Source organism: Miniopterus natalensis, chromosome 3, assembly GCF_054644295.1.
Source record: "Miniopterus natalensis isolate mMinNat1 chromosome 3, mMinNat1.hap1, whole genome shotgun sequence".
Taxonomy (NCBI): Eukaryota; Metazoa; Chordata; class Mammalia; order Chiroptera; family Miniopteridae; genus Miniopterus; species Miniopterus natalensis.
Genome location: NC_142083.1, coordinates 81,518,812 through 81,537,229, shown reverse-complemented (window position 1 = coordinate 81,537,229; position 18,418 = coordinate 81,518,812). Strand labels below are relative to the sequence as shown.

Here is an 18,418-nt window from a genome sequence, read left to right as displayed (position 1 = left end):
TGGGATCCCCCATGTTGCTCTGACCTCACTGGCCTTCTTTCTCTTCTTTGAACAAAACAAGCGAATTCTTGCCCCAGGGGCCCTGCACTTGCCATTCCTCTGCCTAAAATGCTCCTAGCCTCTATCTTTGCACAGCTGGCCTTTCCTGGGCTTCTATTGCCCAGTTTAAAGTGATGCTCCAGGTCCTCTCTGTTGCCTCACTCTATTATTATTTAGGCATTTATTTCTTGTTTGCCTCACCCCAACTAGAATGCCAGCATAACAATGGATGAGTTATTTCTGTCTTTCTGCTATTTCTCCAGGAACTAGCCCAGCACCTCAACATAGTAGGGGGCTTCATAAATATTTGGGGCTGTATAACCCAGGCTGGGAGCCCAGATTCTGGATTAAGACAACCTGAATTCGAATCCTGGCTCCAGGATCTCAGGCAAGATACTTACTCTATTGCTGCCTCAGTTTCCTCATTCGTAAACTGAGGACTCCTACATCCATCGTGTTGCTATGAGGATTAAATGAGTTAATACTTGGTGCAGTGCCTGCCACACAGAAAGCTCTGTATATGTGTTTGCTTTATTATTATTTTTTAAAACTGAATGAATGACCCTGAGGTAGCTCATTTATTACATGCATTTGAAAGATGGAAAATGGGTCCTGCTCAAGGTAATACAGCTACCAAGCTCTGGAAATCTAGTTTTCTGATTCCTAAGCACAGCTATTTTCACTACAGCAAAAGGTTTCCTTGAAATGTATGGAGACCGGTGACACTACCACTTGTGACCTGCAGGCCTGGCATTTTAAAGGTTAAGCCTTCTCCAGCACACAGGCAGCCTGAGTTGGTGAAGTCAGAAGGTGACGAACAGAAAGGATACTCTTGATTCCTTTTCTGTTTTTAAAATTTTTATATCTATATATATATTTTTGATTTCACTGAGAGGAAGGTAGAGGGAGAGAGAGAGAAACATCAATGATGAGAGTCATTGACTGGCTGCCTCCTGCATGCCCCCTGCTGGGGGCTGAACCCAAAACCAGGGCATGTGCCCTGACCAGGAACAGAACTGTGACCTCCTGGTTCATAGGTCGATGCTCAACCTACTGAGCCACACTGGCTGGGCCTGTTGGTCTCTGATGTTATTCCATGCACAAGCCTTCATTTCACACCCACCCAGGTGCTGGCCTTGGCTGCTGAGCCCGACTGCTTCTAGCCAGCGCTGAGGCACCAGGCTGCACCCGCCCTCCGCTGGCTCCTTTCCCACGCTACCTACCTCACGCTCTGCAGGGACACGTGTGGTTGGATAAACGCCCAGCCCCCTGATGTTGTCCCCCATGAAGATTTGCCTGGAATAAGGCTCCATCCAAAGGCACCTAAATCATTAAACAGCCATGAAAATGGGACAAAAATCCTAGGAGTCCTGGCAGCTGGCCAGTTTTCAAAGGCTGTCATTGGAACCCAAAATGAATGTTTAAGATCCAGCCAAGTTTTACTGCCTGGGTGGACTGGGCAGCCTCAAGGAGCTTTTTGGAGGAGAAGCTGAGGTGGGCTCTGCGCTCTGCCAGGAGAGCCCCAGGGTGACAGGACTCTGTTTCCACCCCCTGACCACTTGGCTGGAGTTCTGTCTCCGCCCACATTCAGGTTCAATGCTGCAATCCACAAGCCCTCCCTGTATGCCCGCACTGTGCTAGCACGTTGCATGCATCATTCCTTTGTTCCCACAACACTCTGAGAGGTGGCAGCTGAGATCCCCAGACAAGGAAATCCTGGCTCAGAGGAGTTAAGTCACTTCTCAAGATGAGGAATGGTCCTTCGCAACTGATCCATCAGCATGTTCTGTTGACTCTGCCTCCAGTATTACAGCCCACTGAGCTGCTTCTCTGAAACCCTTCTGCCACCTCCCTGGTCCAAGCCACCATCACTATGGCATCACCAGCTCCCCTTGCTCTTCTATAACCCATTCCCCACTTGACAGCTGGAATGATATTTTAAAACACTATTCAGGTCATGTCACTTCCCTGGTCAAAACCCTCCAAAGGTCTCTGAATGTACTTAGAAAAAACACACACACTTCTTATCTTACAAGCTGGACACACTGGGGTTAAGTGGGAGAACAGAGGAAGGGCTTCTTGCTATTCAAATTGTGGTCCTCAGACCAGCATCAGTGTCACTCAGAGCTGTTACAAATACAGATGCTCAGGCCCCACTCCAGGCTGACTGATTCAGAATCTGCATTTTAACAAGATCCCTAGGTGCACTCCAGGTGTAGCGGTTAAGAGTGAGGATGCTTTGAAACCAAGCAGCCTGAGTTGAAGCTCAGCTCACCCACTGGATGACTTGGCATGAGTGTTGAGTTACTTCCTGTGCCATGAAGAACTCACCTTACCCAGAGAGAGGTCTGGTCTTTGCTCCTGGCTCCTGGGAGGTGACCCCCGGGCCTCTGGAATGTCCTACAGAAGTGCCATTGTTTGCCTGGGGGCTTTGGCCACTGGCCAGTCTAACAATGCAGTTTATGATGGCAGCTTTAAGGCCATATACTGTCAGTTCCAACCTCAGGAGAAACTGATGAGTAAAGGTATGAGGCCCTGGAGACTGAAGATCAGCTGCTGGACAGTAGGTGACTGAGCCCCAGTAAAAACTCTGGACACCAAAGGCTCGGTACTCTTCCCTGGTTGGCAACATTCTGTGCATTATGTCACATTTAGTGACCAGGGGAAGTAATGCTGCCCATGACTCCTTGAGATGACTGGGAGCTCCACACCTGGACTCCTTGCCCTGTGTGTCTCTTTACTGGGCTGATTTTAATTTGTACCCTTTTGCTATCATAAAACCATCATCATAAGTAGTGCTGCCCTCAGTTGTGTGAGTCGTTCTAGTGAATTATTGAACTCCAGGGTGGTCACAAGGACCCCAAATTTGTAGCCAACTGGTGTGAAGTGAGAGTGGTTCTGGGAACCCCTGAATCTCCAGCTGATGTCTGAAGTGAGGCCAGTCTTGTGGGGACTGTGCTCAGGCAGTCGGCTCAATTCAGTGTACTTACTTTCTCTGAGCTTCGGTCTCCCCAACTGAAAAGGAGGCATGAAATACATCATAACTTAAATGTTTGTTGAAAGATTGAGATAATGTACACACAAGAGGCTCATGATAAATATAAGTACTACTGTCCCCGTTGTTCAGATATGGAAACTGAAGCATAGAGAGGTAAGGCAATTTGCTCACAGTTGCCCAGAGTCTGAAGCCAGGTCTGGCAGACCCTGACCACAGTGCTATACTGTCTCATGACTTGCTAATGCTTTCTAGGAAGGGAAGAATAGTAGTGGCTCTCCTGAGTTGAGGGCCCAGCAACTGCTAAGGAACTCAGGGGTCCTCTGTGGGGTGAGTCACCCATCCCCATCCCAATACTTCTAACTGCTTCTGTTCTCTCCTGGGATCCACATGGCGTGTATATTGGACTTTTTTATATTACTCCATAGTTCTTTCTTTCCCTTCTTTTCCTCTTTCCCCTAATCTTTTTAGTCTCTGTTGCTTAGACTGCATAATTTCTCTTTAAAAAAAAAAAAAGTTTTTGTTGACTTCAGAGAGAGGAAGCGAGAGGGAGAGAGAGATAGAAACATCAATGATGAGAGAGAATCGTAGATGATCTGCTTCTTGCACGCCCCCTCGTGGGGATCAAGCCTGCAACCTGGGCATGTGGGCCGACCAGGAATCAAACCGTGACCTCCAGGTTCCTGGTTGATGCTCAAGCACTGAGCAAGGCTGGCCAGGCTGATCTGTCTTCAAGTTCACAAACTCTTTCCTCTGTCATCTCCATTCTGCTATTGAGCCCATCCAATGAATATTTCATTTCAGTTATTGTACTTTTCCGTTCTAGAATTTTCATTGGGTTCTCTTTTATATCTTCTATTTCTCTACTGATCTGCTGATATTCTCCAACTTAGCATTCTTTTCAAGAGGGTTCACCCTTACTTCTTGGAGCATGGTTATTATAACTGCTTGAAAGTCTTTGTCTGATAATTTCAACACCTGGGTCATCTTGTGGTTGGTGTCTACTGATTATATTTCCTCTAAGAACTTGCCAGCTTTTGCTGGTTCTTCATAAATCAAGTAATTTTGGATTGTATTCTGGACATTTTGAATATTACGTTACAAAACTCTAGGTCTTGTTTAAATCCTATTTAGTATGTTGAGTTTTTTAGTTGTAGCTGGCAATTGACCAGGTTAGGTTCAGACCACAAGTTCTAATCAGCCTTCTGTGTGCTGTTATTCCAATGTTAGTTTGGTTTTCAAAACCTCTGCAGGCTATTTATATCGGTCCCCCAGGGGCCAGCTCAGGACCTGGGTGATGGTCTACCCTGTAGTTCAGTTCTCAAAGTCTCTGATGTACTGTTGAGGGTCACAGCCACTCATGTGTGTCTCAGGAATGAACCCAGGAGTTTATACATAAGTTTATGGGATCTCTTCTTGAGCTGCTTCTTTCTGCAACCTTCTCCATACTATGGCTTTTAGCGGCCCATTTTCATGTCCCTTTGGTTAGAAAGCAGAGGCTTCAGTGTCCCCATTCTGCTTCTCACTTCCTGTGGCTGGGCAGGGCCTGGAGCCAAGTGCCTACTGCCAACTCCTTTTGCACACTGCCAGCCCCAGGGCACCGCAGGGAGCACAAACCAGTCTGGTTCTATGGCTGGCTAGCACAGCTTTAGTGTCAATTCCTGGCTCCCGGACACTGTACCAGCTGGCATCTTTAGGGTGATGGTGATTAGGTGAGGAAGATGCTGGGGAGACAACAACAGGCAGCTGAGCTGAGCTATTCATCTCAAAAGTGCCAGCATTTCAACTCTCAGACACATTGCAATTATTAAAACAGCAGATATGATTTTCCAAGTGACTACTTCTGATGGGCGGGCCCACATACTGATTTGCCTTTAATTCCCATAATAGGAGTGATCTGCTACATTTTACAGAAGAGAAAGTTGGGACTCAGAGAGGTGGAGCCATTTGCTTGAAGTCACACAGCTGGTTAATAGTGGAGTCAAGATGCAAATCCAAGTATGTGTAATTCTAGGGTCTGCTCCTCTAAGGCAGGGTCCACCACCACCACCACCACCATCATCATCATCTGGTATTTACTGAGAATTAACTATGTGCAAGCTTTTTATATGTAGTATCAAGATTGGAAGGTTATAACAGAGAATGCAACTGAAGTTCGCCCAAGGTCACATGCACTTGCTCAGTGGTAAAGGTGACATTAGAACCAGACTGTATCTCAATGCAATCCATGCTTTGAATGGCTGTTCAACTGACTCTCTACGAGGCAGGGCTGGGCCTGGTGCCCAGTAAGTCAGGCTGGGAGGGGAGAAGCTGGAGGCTGCTGGGAAGCTGCAGAGAGGAGGCATGACATGGGTGGGCTGAGGCCAGATGTTCCCCAGAACAAATCCACAGCATCTTCGGATCTCAAGGGAGTTTCTGCCTCTCGCAGAGTGCCCCTCTCACACTGGCTTCCTGTGCTGGAAAACCTCAGTGTCTCCACTGTCCCACTTCCCAAACCCCGACACTTTTTTCAGCATGTCCTCTGATGCCCATTCAATCCTGGGGTCGTCCCAGGCAAGAGGGTGGCAGCACATGTCCCAGTCCTCCCATCTCATTCTGCACCATGCCTCCCCACCCAGCTCATCTCACCAGCAGATTCAATTAACCAATTTGGTGCTACAGCTGCAGAAAGCTAAGCAATTATGGAAAACAGACCAGGTGCCTTGGAACTCACTCACATGGAGAGGCTGAGAGGCCTCCAAGCAGACGGCGAGTGGGGTGGAGGCAGAACAGTATAGGCAAGTCCTTGCCAACCCTGGCTGTGCAAGAGAACCACACGGAAACTTTGAAAAGTACAGCCCCTCCCCTCGATGCCGATGCCTCGGCTGATTCAGTTGCTCTGGGCTGGGACCTGGGCATCAGGATTTTTAAAAGTCTCTACATAATACAAATGTACAGACAGGGTTAGGATGGCTAATGATGTGCAGAGGAGGGATCACTTTCGGACAGTCTGAGGCTGACAGGTGGAATGACTGTTACTCACCCTGCTGCACTCTCCGGGGTTTGTATGTATTTGCTTCCCCACACGTGGTCTGCAACCTGCAGAATCAACATCACTTGGGTGCTGCCAAAAATGCAGAATCCCAGGCCCCACCCTGGACTGAATCAGAATCTGCATTTTAACACCCCCTGCGTGGTGCCTGTGCATGTTAACGTTTAGGGTGCCACGTCTCTGTCCTAGCCAGCGACACTAAGAGTTGGCAAAAGTAAGGAGTGTCAGTCATTACCTGGTTTCCCTTCTTGGCTGCTGGGCAGCTGCCCAGCACTGGTTACCACTGATGGGCCCCTTCCTACCTGCGCCCAGGCCAATTCCTGCAAGAGCTGCCTTGAGAACTTTAATGGGACCGGTGGGCAGCAGGGTGTGAGTCCTCCATGCTTAACTCCTAGCAGCCCGTTAGCTCCCAGGCTGAAGCGTGGAGTCGGCCTCGATTTCTCTTCTAGACCTCAGTTTCCCTTCTGGGCTGGAGCCTGACTGATCTCTCATCCCCTATAACCTTCGGCTCCCAGCTCACATGTGACCTCACTCCCCAGACTAAGTCAGGCACCCCACAACATGTCCTGCCTCTCTCCCTCATTACCCTGAGACCAATTCACAATTAAGTCACTATTGGTGTGGTATTTGTTAACTTTTGTCTGTCCCCTCCTAGAATTAAGTTCGATGACAACATGTGTCATGAATGTCTGGTTCCCTATTGAATATGTAGCATCTAGTGGAGTGTGCCAGGCACATAGTAGGTGCTCAAAAAAAATTCCATCTGCGGAGACTGATATGACCTGGCCAGCTCTTGCTGCAAGGAACCAGACCTCACCCCTCCCATCCCCCCCATCAGAGGCTGCCTGTAGGCAGCACACCCCACTCCTGCTTCCTCCAGGCACCAGGAACCTTTCCGAAGCCAAGTGCCTCTTGACCAAGATCACCAGGTAAGTAAGAGCTCTGAATGCTTTTCAGAAGGCCAGGAAGCCCAGGGTACTTAAGGGAAACCGAGGGCCGGAGGAGCATGACATTTAGTTCCTCTAACCTCAAGATTTCCCCAGAATTTCACCTCCAAGCAGACAGAGGGTCTTCCTCTGATGCTGGGAGGGAGGGGCACAGGAAGAAAATGCCCCACCCAGGTAAGTCTGCGAAATAAGTTTTTCCTTCTCTTGGGGTTTTCCACAGAACCTCAGACTAAGTTGCCAAAGTGGGTAGAACATATTTAGTTATGTATCTACGCCCCCTCTTCTTTCAGAAAAGCCTTAAGGTGGCATCTGGCTGCACGCATTTGGCGTCCTTCAAGTAATAATAACAGCTAATACTTACGGAGCACTTTCTGAGCCAGCACCATTCCAACCTTTACATATATTAAGCCATTTTGGACTTGACAACAATCTACTGAAGCAAGGACCATTATCCCCACTTTACAGATGAAGAAGCTCAGGTACAGAGGGGCCAAGGAAAGTGCCAAGTTCACACAGGGAACCCCGGGCATCTGGCTTGGGGGTCTGGCCCCTAACCTCTGTGGTCACCCTCTCAGAGCAGCAGTGAAAGAATGGTGACTTGTCCCAGGGAGACAGTTTGCAAGGGTCCAGCCTCAGCATCAGGCACTACCCTGAACTGCTCAGAGAAACTCTGGGTCCTGTGGACCTCGAGCTACATTTCTTTTCCTCCCTCTCTCCCTTCCTTTTCAAATTGTGGTAAGGTGCATGTAACATAACAGTGACCGCTGTAGCCTTTTTTGTAGGTAAACAATTCACTACTAAGGCAATTCACGTGGGTTGTGCAACCATCACCGCCATCCGCCTCCAGAATCGTTTCATCTCCCCAGACTAAAACTCTGTACCCACTGAACAATAACTCTGCATTCTCCCGCCTGCCCTCCGCCCTGGTAACCTCCATGCTTTCTGTCCCTATGAATCTGACTCCTGCAGGCACCTTATACAAACGGAATCATACGGTGCTTCTGCTTTCCTATCTGGCTTACTTCACTTAGCATAACGTCCTCAGGGCTCATCTGTGTTGGGTCAGGTGTCAGAATCTCATTCCTTTGAAGGCTGAATGATGTTCTGCCATATGCATAGGCCACATTTCGTTTAGCGATTTATTCACCCGCTGATGGACACCTGGTTGCTCCCATCTTTTAGCTATTGTGAAAAATACTGCTGTGACTATTCGTGTGCATATATCTGAGTCCCGTTTTCAATTCTTTTGGGTGTACACCGGGAACTAGAATTATAAAATCATATATGGCGATTCCATTTTAAAATGTTTTAACAGCCCGGCTGGCATGGCTCAGTGGTTGAGTATCGACTTATGATCCAGGAGATCGGGGTTCAATTCCTCGTCAGGGCACATGCCCGGATTGCGGGCTCGATCCCCAACAGGGGACGTGAAGGAGGCAGCTGATCAATGACTCTCTCATCATTGATGTTTCTATCTCTCTCTCTCCCTCTCCCTTCCTCTCTGAAATCAATAAAAATCTATTTTTAAAAAATGTTTTAACAACCATCAGTAAGCTGCATTTCTTTTTTTAAAATTTCTTTTCACTTTTTACCCCTACTTCCAATCACAGCTCAATAACCTCAGTGGCCAACCCCACTTCATATTCCTAGATGACGTCTTGCTGTCTCAGGAATTGAAAAGCAATTCCCACCCTCTTTTCTTTAAACCTCAGCTGCAGAAAGCACCTGACTGAAGATTATAGAGAACCCTTTCCCACACAGGAAAGGAACTGCACAGAAAGCCCCGCCCACCAGCTAATTACAGGCTTTTACCAGGATTCTTGGCAAACACTTAGATTGCACATCAACCTTGCTTTTGTTATGAAGTGTTTGGAAACAAGTTAATGGGCTGGGTTTCAGATCCTCAGCTTGGACGTAACAGCTCTTTCCTCTAGTTGGTAAGTAAAGCAAGCTAGAACTTTACGGATTTGGATTCAGAAGAACAGTAGCTTTGTCTAGATATACATCAGCTCAGTCTGCATTCTTTTATTATTCCAACCAGTGCCCTTTATGAAAAATGCCACCCCAGCTAGGATTTTCACTCACAGCTGTGTTGAACCTTGACAGCATTAGAAATATCTGGGGTGCTTTAAAAATATAGGTGTCTCACATAGGGGTTCACATATAGGATTCAAGGGTTTCCATAAACCTCTGAACTATACGTAAACTTTTCTGTCCCCCTGTGGATTTTCTAAGGAAGGTCATCCAGAGTTTATATCACATTCTCTGAAGCTGTCACACACCCCTCACTCCCCTCCCCCGGAATGAATAACCTCTGCTGTCATAGTATTCCAAGCGATGGTATGTAACACAGTAATTAAAAATAGTTAGATGCCTTTGTATTTACATTCACCTGGAGGGACTGAACACACTCATTGTTAATGACACAAAAGCAAGTTTCAGAGTGATGTCCACAGAATGGTCTGGAACCCCCACAAGAGCAGGGATGGTCTGTTTTGTTCACTGCTACATTCCAGTACCCGGAGACAGTGTCCAGCTCAAAGAAGGTACTTAATACACACTTCGTGAATTAATGAATACCTTTGTAAAAGAACCGAATCCTCTATATGTGGATGTTTGTGTGAACAAGAAGTGTCTGGAATGATACGCAGCAGACCATTAAAGGTGCTGACTTCAGGGAGAAGGGACTGGAAGGGGGATGATGAAGACAGTAAGATTTCCTTTTAATAAGAGTTAACACTAACCCAGTGCTAGCTAGGTGCTAGGCCCAGTGCCCAGCACTGATTATGGATCCCCCTCATTTAATCCACGTGACAATCCTTTCATGCGCCCTAGTATGGTGATCCCCATTTTACAAATGAGAAAACATAAGCACACAGATGTTGTCCAAGGTGACAGAGCCAGGAACCAGGCCCTGCCCCCCCACAGCCCATGCATTTCACCTCTCTGCTCTTCTGATTCCTTGTCCTTACACATCTGTAGGTTGGGTCAATCAGTATAACAACCATGTGCTACATTTTTCATGAAATATAAGTGTCAGACTTTCCATACGGGCTCTCAACGTCCCCCACCCAGACCCCAGCGGCCTTCCTAATCTAAAGGTGCAACATTAAGTCCTTTATTCTCAGTGGGGCCTTAGGCATTGATATATTCCATGCCTGGACCTGTCTTGGTTCAATAAAGAATTGACCCTTGAACAAAGCGGGGGTTAGGGGTGCTGACTCCCATGCACATGAAAATCTACATGTAACTAGTAAGCTCCTCGAATCTGTGATTCTTAAATGTGGATTGAAAATACAGTTGACCTCTGAACAACACAGGTTTGAAGAGCATAGGTTCACTTATACACAATTTTTTTCAATAAATACTTACTGAATAAAGTATAAGTAATAAATATTTATTGAAGTTAATAAGTATTTATTGACTAAATAAGATTCAACTGTAGTTCCCATTACTTGCCCTCCACCATTTACAGATTCAATGAAGTCACTGTCTTCTGTCTTGACCTAACATCTCAGGGAGAGCAGGTTCCTTGGACAGCAGCCACACAGGCTGCATCAGATAGAATTGTCACATTTTCTTAGGGCAGGTGTCCCCTAATGGCTGCAGACTCTCCATGTGACAGGCCCTGAGAAAGCTCAGAACCAACCTGCCTGGAGGGGTCTCGGAACAGGGAACATTTGCAGTCTTGGTGATGAGAAGCAATAAGCTCATGTAGAGGAAGCAATGCACACAAGGGGGTTTCAGCCATGGCCTGATTTCTAGGGAGACCCGCAGCCAAGAATTCTAGCTAGACTAGACCTAAACAGATGAGAGCTTCCAATTACCCTGGACCAGGACTCCTCAAAGTATGACGTCAGATCCCTAATGCCAGCCTACCTCATGCTTGAGGAAATGCAGATCCCTTGATCTTTGGAGCTAACAAGACCAGAGCTTGAATCCTTTCTCTACCAGCTTGAGTCGTAAAACCAGCTTAGGTTTTAAGCCTCGGTACCTAGCACTGTAAACTGATGAGGATGATACTAACTTGACTTGACAAGGTAGGTTCTAATGTATATTAGCAGTAATATCGGAGAAGCCCCCACCATGAATGGGACACAGGAGATAATAACCATTACTTCTATGAACTCTGACCATGTTGTGGTGGGCAGCTTCTAAAATGACTCCTAATGAGCCCCATCTCCCAGTATTCATGCCCCTGTGTAATCCTTTCTGCTTAAATGTGAGCTGGATCAAGTGAGTTGCTTCTAATGAATTAAAGGGATAGGATGTCATTGCTGAGATTAGGTTACAAAGTCTCTGGTTTCCATTTTGCTCATCCGCTCTTGCTCCCTCACTTGCCCACTCTAATGGAAGTCATCTGCCACGTTGTGAGTTGTTCCACGGTGAAGACCATGTGGTAAGGGATTGAGGAAGGTCAACTGGCTAACACCCGGGAAGGAACTCATGCCTCCAGTCTAATAGACTGCAAGAAACTGAATTCTGCCAACAATTATACGAGTGAGCGTGAAAACAGGTCCTCCCTCAGTTGAGCTTTCAGATGACATTGCAGCCCCAGCCAATACCTTGACTGCAACCTGTTAAGAACTTTGGCACAAAGCACCAAGCAAAGGTATCCTTGGATTACTGACTCATAGGAACTATGAGATAATATGTGTTCATTGTTTTAAGCCACTAAATTTTAGGGTCATTTGTTATGTAGCAGTGGATAACTAATATACCCTGGAAACGACAGATTAAATTCAACCAGAGTGGCACATGAAGTCTCTACTTAAACACTAAGTCCTCTAGGAAGCCTTTCAAAATCTTCCTCTCTGAGGATTCTGAGGCCCCTATTATTTTGAGTAGTATCATCAAAGCTTACATAGTGAGCACTTATTATTATTCCAAAATTGTAAGTCACTTAATCTTTACAACAAACCTAGGAAGCAAATACTATTATTACCCACATCTTATAGATGAAGAAACTGAGGCTCAGAGGGGCTAAGTAACTTGCCCAAGGTTTCGGTAATTATAGGAAATGCCAGGAAATATGGCTGGAAAATTTACATTTGTAACAATTATGCTATGTGGCTTTAAGAGTTTTGCTCAGGTTCTAAATGGTAAGTAGATCCAAACCTAAGCTGAACACAAGACATGAAGTTTTTAAACATTACCCTTTCTAGGTGCCTTCTACCTCTAGGATAGTAAGTTGAACACACTTCACCTGGGGGGGTCATCAGGGTCTACCTACCAGTAAACACTAGGCTGGCGTTTTCCAGTTCTTCTTGGGGAACTTTGAAGCTGAAGGATTCATTATAGAAAGGATCAATTGTGCCTCTTAAGAAGGATGTCTTCTTTGTTTTCACAAGCTTGAGTCCATGTACCAGCTGGATTTTCACAAAGGGGTCTGAGAATTGGATATAACATCAAAGAATGTTAGAGATCATGAAACCCAATCCATCCATCCATCCATCCATCCATCCATCCATCCAACTTCCCATCCATTCATTCTTTTACCCTTCCTTCCTTCCTTCCTTCCTTCCTTCCTTCCTTCCTTCCTTCCTTCCTTCCTTCCTTCCTTCCTTCCTTCCTTCCTTCCTTCCTTCCTTCCATCCTCCCATCTATCTGACAGCCCAACCACCTCCCCATCCTTTCATCTATTTTTCCATCAATCCATCCATCTTCCCACCCACCCCTCCTTTCATTCATCCATTTTCTCATCTATCTACCTATTTTTCATTGCTCCTTTTCCCTTCTTCTCTTCCTCCCACCACCCAATATTTATTGAGCTCCTCCCAGGCCTCAGGCATTTTACAGATGAAGAAAGTGAGGATTCAAGATGAGAAATGACTTGCTTAAGATCTGGCTAGTGGAGAAAGCCAGACCCAGAGCCTATCTTGGCTTTCTGTCCTGGAAACCCATTATCATGTCAGTGAGCCCATAGCCCATACACAGAATAGAGATGGCAGAATTATAACTATCGTTCTTAGATCACTTTACAATTTACAAAGAGATTTGTGTACATTATCTAACTGAATATTGTTTAAACAACCCAACGAGATGAATACTGTTATTATGTCAGTTTTTCAGAAGGAGAAACTGAGGCTTTTAGAGGTCAGGTAACTTCTCCAAGGCCACATTATTTGCAAGCAGTAGAAATGGGATTTGGTTCCAGGCAGTTTGACTCTGAAACCCTTAATCATTTTATCATACTGAGTCTCCAGCCTTAATATCATTCCTTCCATTGGCCCCTTCGAAACCTGTTTTTGTAATGTGATTTTTGAGAATGCAAACTGTCTTCTAAATTCAGCTGTCACTTTATAGCAAAAGTAATTTATTTTAGCTATTGCACTTAGAGAAGACAGTACTTCCACCACTGAGCTGAAGAGATCCCAGCGACCAGGGCTACTTTCATAATATCCTTGCTGTCATTGGAGAAGCTACATACAGATGGAATGTAATCTGTTCCATTTCATTAAAAGTCATGTTTGAATTGGTCTGAATAGACACTTTAAATATGACAGTCTTTTCAGAGCTTGGATTTATAAAGATTTGTGGTACATTTGAAATGAGCTGGGGAGAAAAACCTTAGGTGTATACACTATTCTTCGCTGGTTAGGATGCACGGTCAGTGCACACTAACGCCACCTGGAGGATGGTGTCTCTATTGCAGGCATAGCAACTGGAAAGGCAAGTCACTTCCTCAGGGCTGCATGTGTACAAACAGAATCTAAATTTCAGTAATTATCACATCTGGTCTCAGTCAAATTCCCAATTCAAATGCGATTGTGAGATGGCATCATTTACCTGCCTAATTTTAAGAGGCATCTGATTATTTTTCCTATTGAACTAACTCCCTCGTTCCGGATACTGTCTGTCCTCACAGAGTCTTATTAATAGTATCCAGGATGCAGAAAAAGAAAATCAGGTCCTTTGTGGCAAACAAACACGAATGCCCTGTTGAAGAAATGGGGGAAGGAGGGAATCACACTATACCTGAACCTTGGCTCACATCTGTCTGAAGAAGTTGCTTGGCTCGAATGACATCAACATTTAGTCTCCCAGCACTCGGCAGATAATTCAGTGACAGAAGTAGCTCCCCCAGCTCCACTTCATTCTGCAGAGAAAGGAAACAGTCGGGAAGTTGCCTTTCTTCTTTTATTTTGCACCTACCACGCAGGAAATTGATCCCAGAAGCTCATAGCTGGGCTTCTGTGGGTGGATCGGTTGACAGTGGGTACCTCTTTCTTTGACTTCTTTTGGTCTCTGACCCCAATTATTTTTTTCTATCTCAGAAAGTTTCTTCTGCTCTTAGAACACTTAACAGCAGCAACAACGTGATAACAAACGTGTCAATAATGATAATAAATAAATGCTACAGGTCACTCAAGTATTGTGCTAAACACTTTATATGTAGTAACTGGTTCAATCTTCATAATAAGTCTGAAGTATGAGTATTACTCCCATATAATAGATGAGGAAACAGAAGCTCAGAGGGATTAAATATTTGTTTGAGGCCAGATAGCTGGAAAGTGGTAGTGCTGACATTTGGATGCAGGAAACTAATTCCAGATACTCTGACCACTATGGTTAATAATTTGGATTTCTAAAATAAATTAGTGAGGATTCGCCTTACAAATAACATTACCCTCACTCCTTTGCATTCTTGGTTTTATGTGTTTGCTGTTAAGTGGGAAAGACATTGCTGGCTTCCCCCTTGGACAGAACAGGGGTGTGCTCTGGGCCCCCTAGCAGCAGGGTATACCCCTCCACCCTCACTTCAAATAAAAAAGAGAGAAATCTTATTCTTTTAGTAAGAACGGGATATGTGCTATTTCAGAAACAATACTGACGTAACCATTGTGGGAAACTTAGACCACTGCTATGATTTTCAGTTGACAATTGTTATCTTGATCAACATAGGATGCGAAGCTCCATAATCTTCAGGGTTTGGGGTATCAAGGTCGTATCTTAACCCAACCCTGGAAAAAGTGGAGGGTCCTCATTTCCTCTGCCCCAGAATATGCAACACATGTGAGCAACAGCATCCACATGGCATCAAAAACTGCAGCTCCAAACAGCCCGAGGGCAAAACTGTTCCCAGAGGGTTCCTGAAGCCAGTGATTTCTTTCTCTCTCTTCCCTAGAAGATGCTACATTTAAAAGCTGACCAGCAGCCAGCTGGCAAGAAACTTAGGAAATAGGAACAGAAAGCAGGACCATCTACTCCAGTAGCTCCCCAACCTGACCCCTCCTCTAAAGGATTTGGAATTTATGGTGATCTTTGTGAACACCCACGAAGAATTGGCATATTAAATTTATATCAACCTTGGCAATTTTACCAACTCTCCCCCCCAACCTCCAGGGACATTTGGCCATGTCTGAAGACATTTCTGGTTGTCACAACTGGGGAGAGGGCTACTACTGACATTTGTGAGTGGAGGCCAGGAATGCTACTAAACACCCTAAGAAGTAGAGACCCCTCCCCCAACACAGAGTGATCTGGACCAAAACATCAATACTGCTGACGTTGAAAAATCTTAACTAAACCGATGAGCCTTAGGGTGATTCAGACTCCTCTCTTATACATGATTTTAGCCTTAACAAGTACTAATAGCAACCAAAGACTGAAGTTTTCTCCAGACCAGAGAAAGATCAAGCTACAATCTCCATCCTTCCGCCTCCTCCTTAGGGCTTCCTTTGCTGCGAGCAGGAATCCAAGCACCAGACACACAACTCTTCCCAGGAAGTAGGCTCAGAGGCCTCAGGGAGAATGGACCGCTTATTCTGGGAGGATCTCCAACTCTTTGAAGTCTCCTTTCTACTCTGATTTAGTCAGATAAGGTTGTTCTGTCAGACCTGGAATAATTTGGTCCAATACTCTAGGTTTATAAGGGAAACTGAAGTAGGCCATTCTCTCACTTCCCTGCTTAACACCCTCCATCACTCGCAGAATGAAATCCAAAATCCTGAATCTAGTCTGTCGTAGGATTTGCCAACCTTGGCACTAGTGCCATTTTGGGCTGGGTCCTTCTGTCTTAGGGGGGTCATCCTGGGCATTGTAGGATGGTTATCAGCATCCCTGGTCTCTACCCACCAGACCTAGCCAAAAGCCTACTACAAACGCCCCGAATGTGACAATCCAAAATGTCTCTAGACATTATCAAACTTCCCTTGAGGGGAAAATCACCCAGTTGAGAACCACGGGTCTACCAGGATCTAAATAATTTGGTCCTGCCAACATCTCAGACCTCATCCAGCAGCCACATCTGTCTTCTTTCTAGTCCTTGAAAACACAAGACATTATGGCCCCAGGGCTTGCACCTGCTGTGCCCCCAGCTTGGGAATCTCAACTGAAATGTCACCTCCTCAGCTCAGGTTTCCACCAGCACCCCATGGAAAATAGTTCCCTGCCTCTGTCACTTTCCATCACATCACTTTGTTTTATTTCTTCCGTTGCACTCTGTCCTTATTGGATATATTTTTCATTCTCTATAAAGGCAAGGATAGTGTCCATCTCTCCACCACTATAATAGTAGCACCGAACAACTTCAACAGATGACCGTGACAACGAGCTGTGCAGCCCCAACATGGCAGCTCTGCTGCCACATCAAGTCACAGCGGAGTCATCGGCATGGTCTGTCACCTGCCCTATCCAACCTGGAGCAAATGGAAGCTGAGGAGGGAGAAGGAACTGGGTGCCACTTCTACTTCTACTTCCTTCTCAAGGCAATGCCACAAATAAACAGGCGTTGTTTCCTTTTTAAAGATCCTGATGAGCTTAATTTGGTTGAACCACGCGGGGCAGCTTGGGAGAACCGAAATAGACTGTAAATTACTCAAATGAATCCAGAAGGCCCCCTGCAAGCTCCCAGCAGCCGGCTTGTGCAAAAGCTCCCTTTCTTCCCAGACAAAAATTCTCTCTCCCTGCAGCCTTTGAACACAGCTAAGTTCTAATCAATAAAAAGGAAATAAAAGAAAACCATTTGGGACAAAAGGCACTTTCTGGGGAAAACAACAGCCCGGCTCTCCTCTTGTAGTACTTCCTTTGAAGTGCTTCTAAAGGGCCCCTTGCTCTCTCACCAAGCAGAGGGCTTCAGGTATGTGCACACAACTTTTACTGAGGTCCAAGCACAGCTGCTCTGAGCTCCCCTGCCTTAGTTCTCATGGGGTGGGAGAAATAGTTTATCTCTTCCTTTACTGCACGAACAACATGAAAATAGGAATGCAGTTTTGTTTTGGTTAATCCTCACTGGAGGATATTTTTTCCATTGATTTTTAAAGAGAGTGGAAGGCTGGGAGGGAGGAGGGAGAAAGAGAAAAATCAATGTGAGAGAGACACATCGATTGGCTGCCTCCCGCACAGGCCCTGACCTGGGCCGGGGATCGAACCTGCAACCCAGATACATGCCCTAGACCTGGAATCGAACCCGTGACCCTTCAGTGCTTGGGCCAACGCTCTAACCACTGAACCACACCAGCTAGGGTGGAATGCATTTTAAAAAAGTAAAATCCAGTCACCATCCCAGCACTTTTCACATTTCATCAAATGCTTTTTCTCCAGCCCAACCCCCTTCAGCTTCTTTTTCATTTCTTGTCATACATCAAAACTATATTTGCATAGCTGCATTAACAGGAGAATTCTGAAATCTCCCCACTCCCTTTAAACTTAGACACACATTTTCCATGTTACTACCTGTTACTACCTAGACATAAAAAGTATAATTTTAATATGTACGTAGAATATTCCATTAGGCTGAAACACTATAATTTAATTTAACCTTTTTCCTATTGTTAGGTACTTAGGTTATTTCTAATGACCTAAAATTGGGCACTTTGACATTTTTAGATTACATCATTCTAATAAAACCCAGGGTAAGATCATCGGGTCAAAGAATTTATCAAGGCACATAAAAAATATCCGGATCTTTTTCTGCCACTCAGTATGAACTCATAGAGCACTGGCCAGAAGGGCTACATGAACTTCACGGACACTGGCAGAGGGAGAGGACAGATCCAGCACTGGGTAGTAAAATTCTGACAAATGGCCTTGAGCAGGGCGGTTGTTAAAATATTTTTTGTTTGCATTTCTTTGAATACCTAGTCACATATCGATTTAATTGCATTTCTTGTTCTGTGTGGAAACGCTGACTTTCTGATTTCCGGTGTGAATTCAATGCTCTTTGACATGGGTTTGGTGTGGCTACAGGATACATTTTGCACTGGGTTGCTGTCTGTTGCTGTCAGGCTTTCTAATTATTCCCATCCACTGGATATCTCATTGTGGATTTAGCTTGTATTTCCCTGCTTAAAAGGTTGAGCATCTTTTCATGCTTATCAGCTATTCATGCTTTCTCTTCTTTGAAAACGCTGTTTGTTTCATAGTGTCCATTTTTTCTGTTGGGTATTTTTCTCTTATTGACTT

General features: G+C 45.3%; 1 protein-coding gene across 6 annotated transcripts in view; it reads right to left on the bottom strand.

The window, feature by feature from the left end:
- Positions 1–18,418, bottom strand: part of SYT17 (synaptotagmin 17) — a 65,736-nt gene that overhangs the window by 16,014 nt on the left and 31,304 nt on the right. For all 6 annotated transcript variants that reach the window (XM_016196268.2, XM_016196263.2, XM_016196267.2 and 3 more), the window contains 2 exons: positions 13,991–14,111; positions 12,246–12,401 (listed from right to left, as the gene is read on the bottom strand). In XM_016196268.2, the coding sequence (XP_016051754.1) occupies positions 12,246–12,401; positions 13,991–14,111 (277 nt within the window). The remainder of the gene's footprint in view (positions 1–12,245; positions 12,402–13,990; positions 14,112–18,418) is intronic.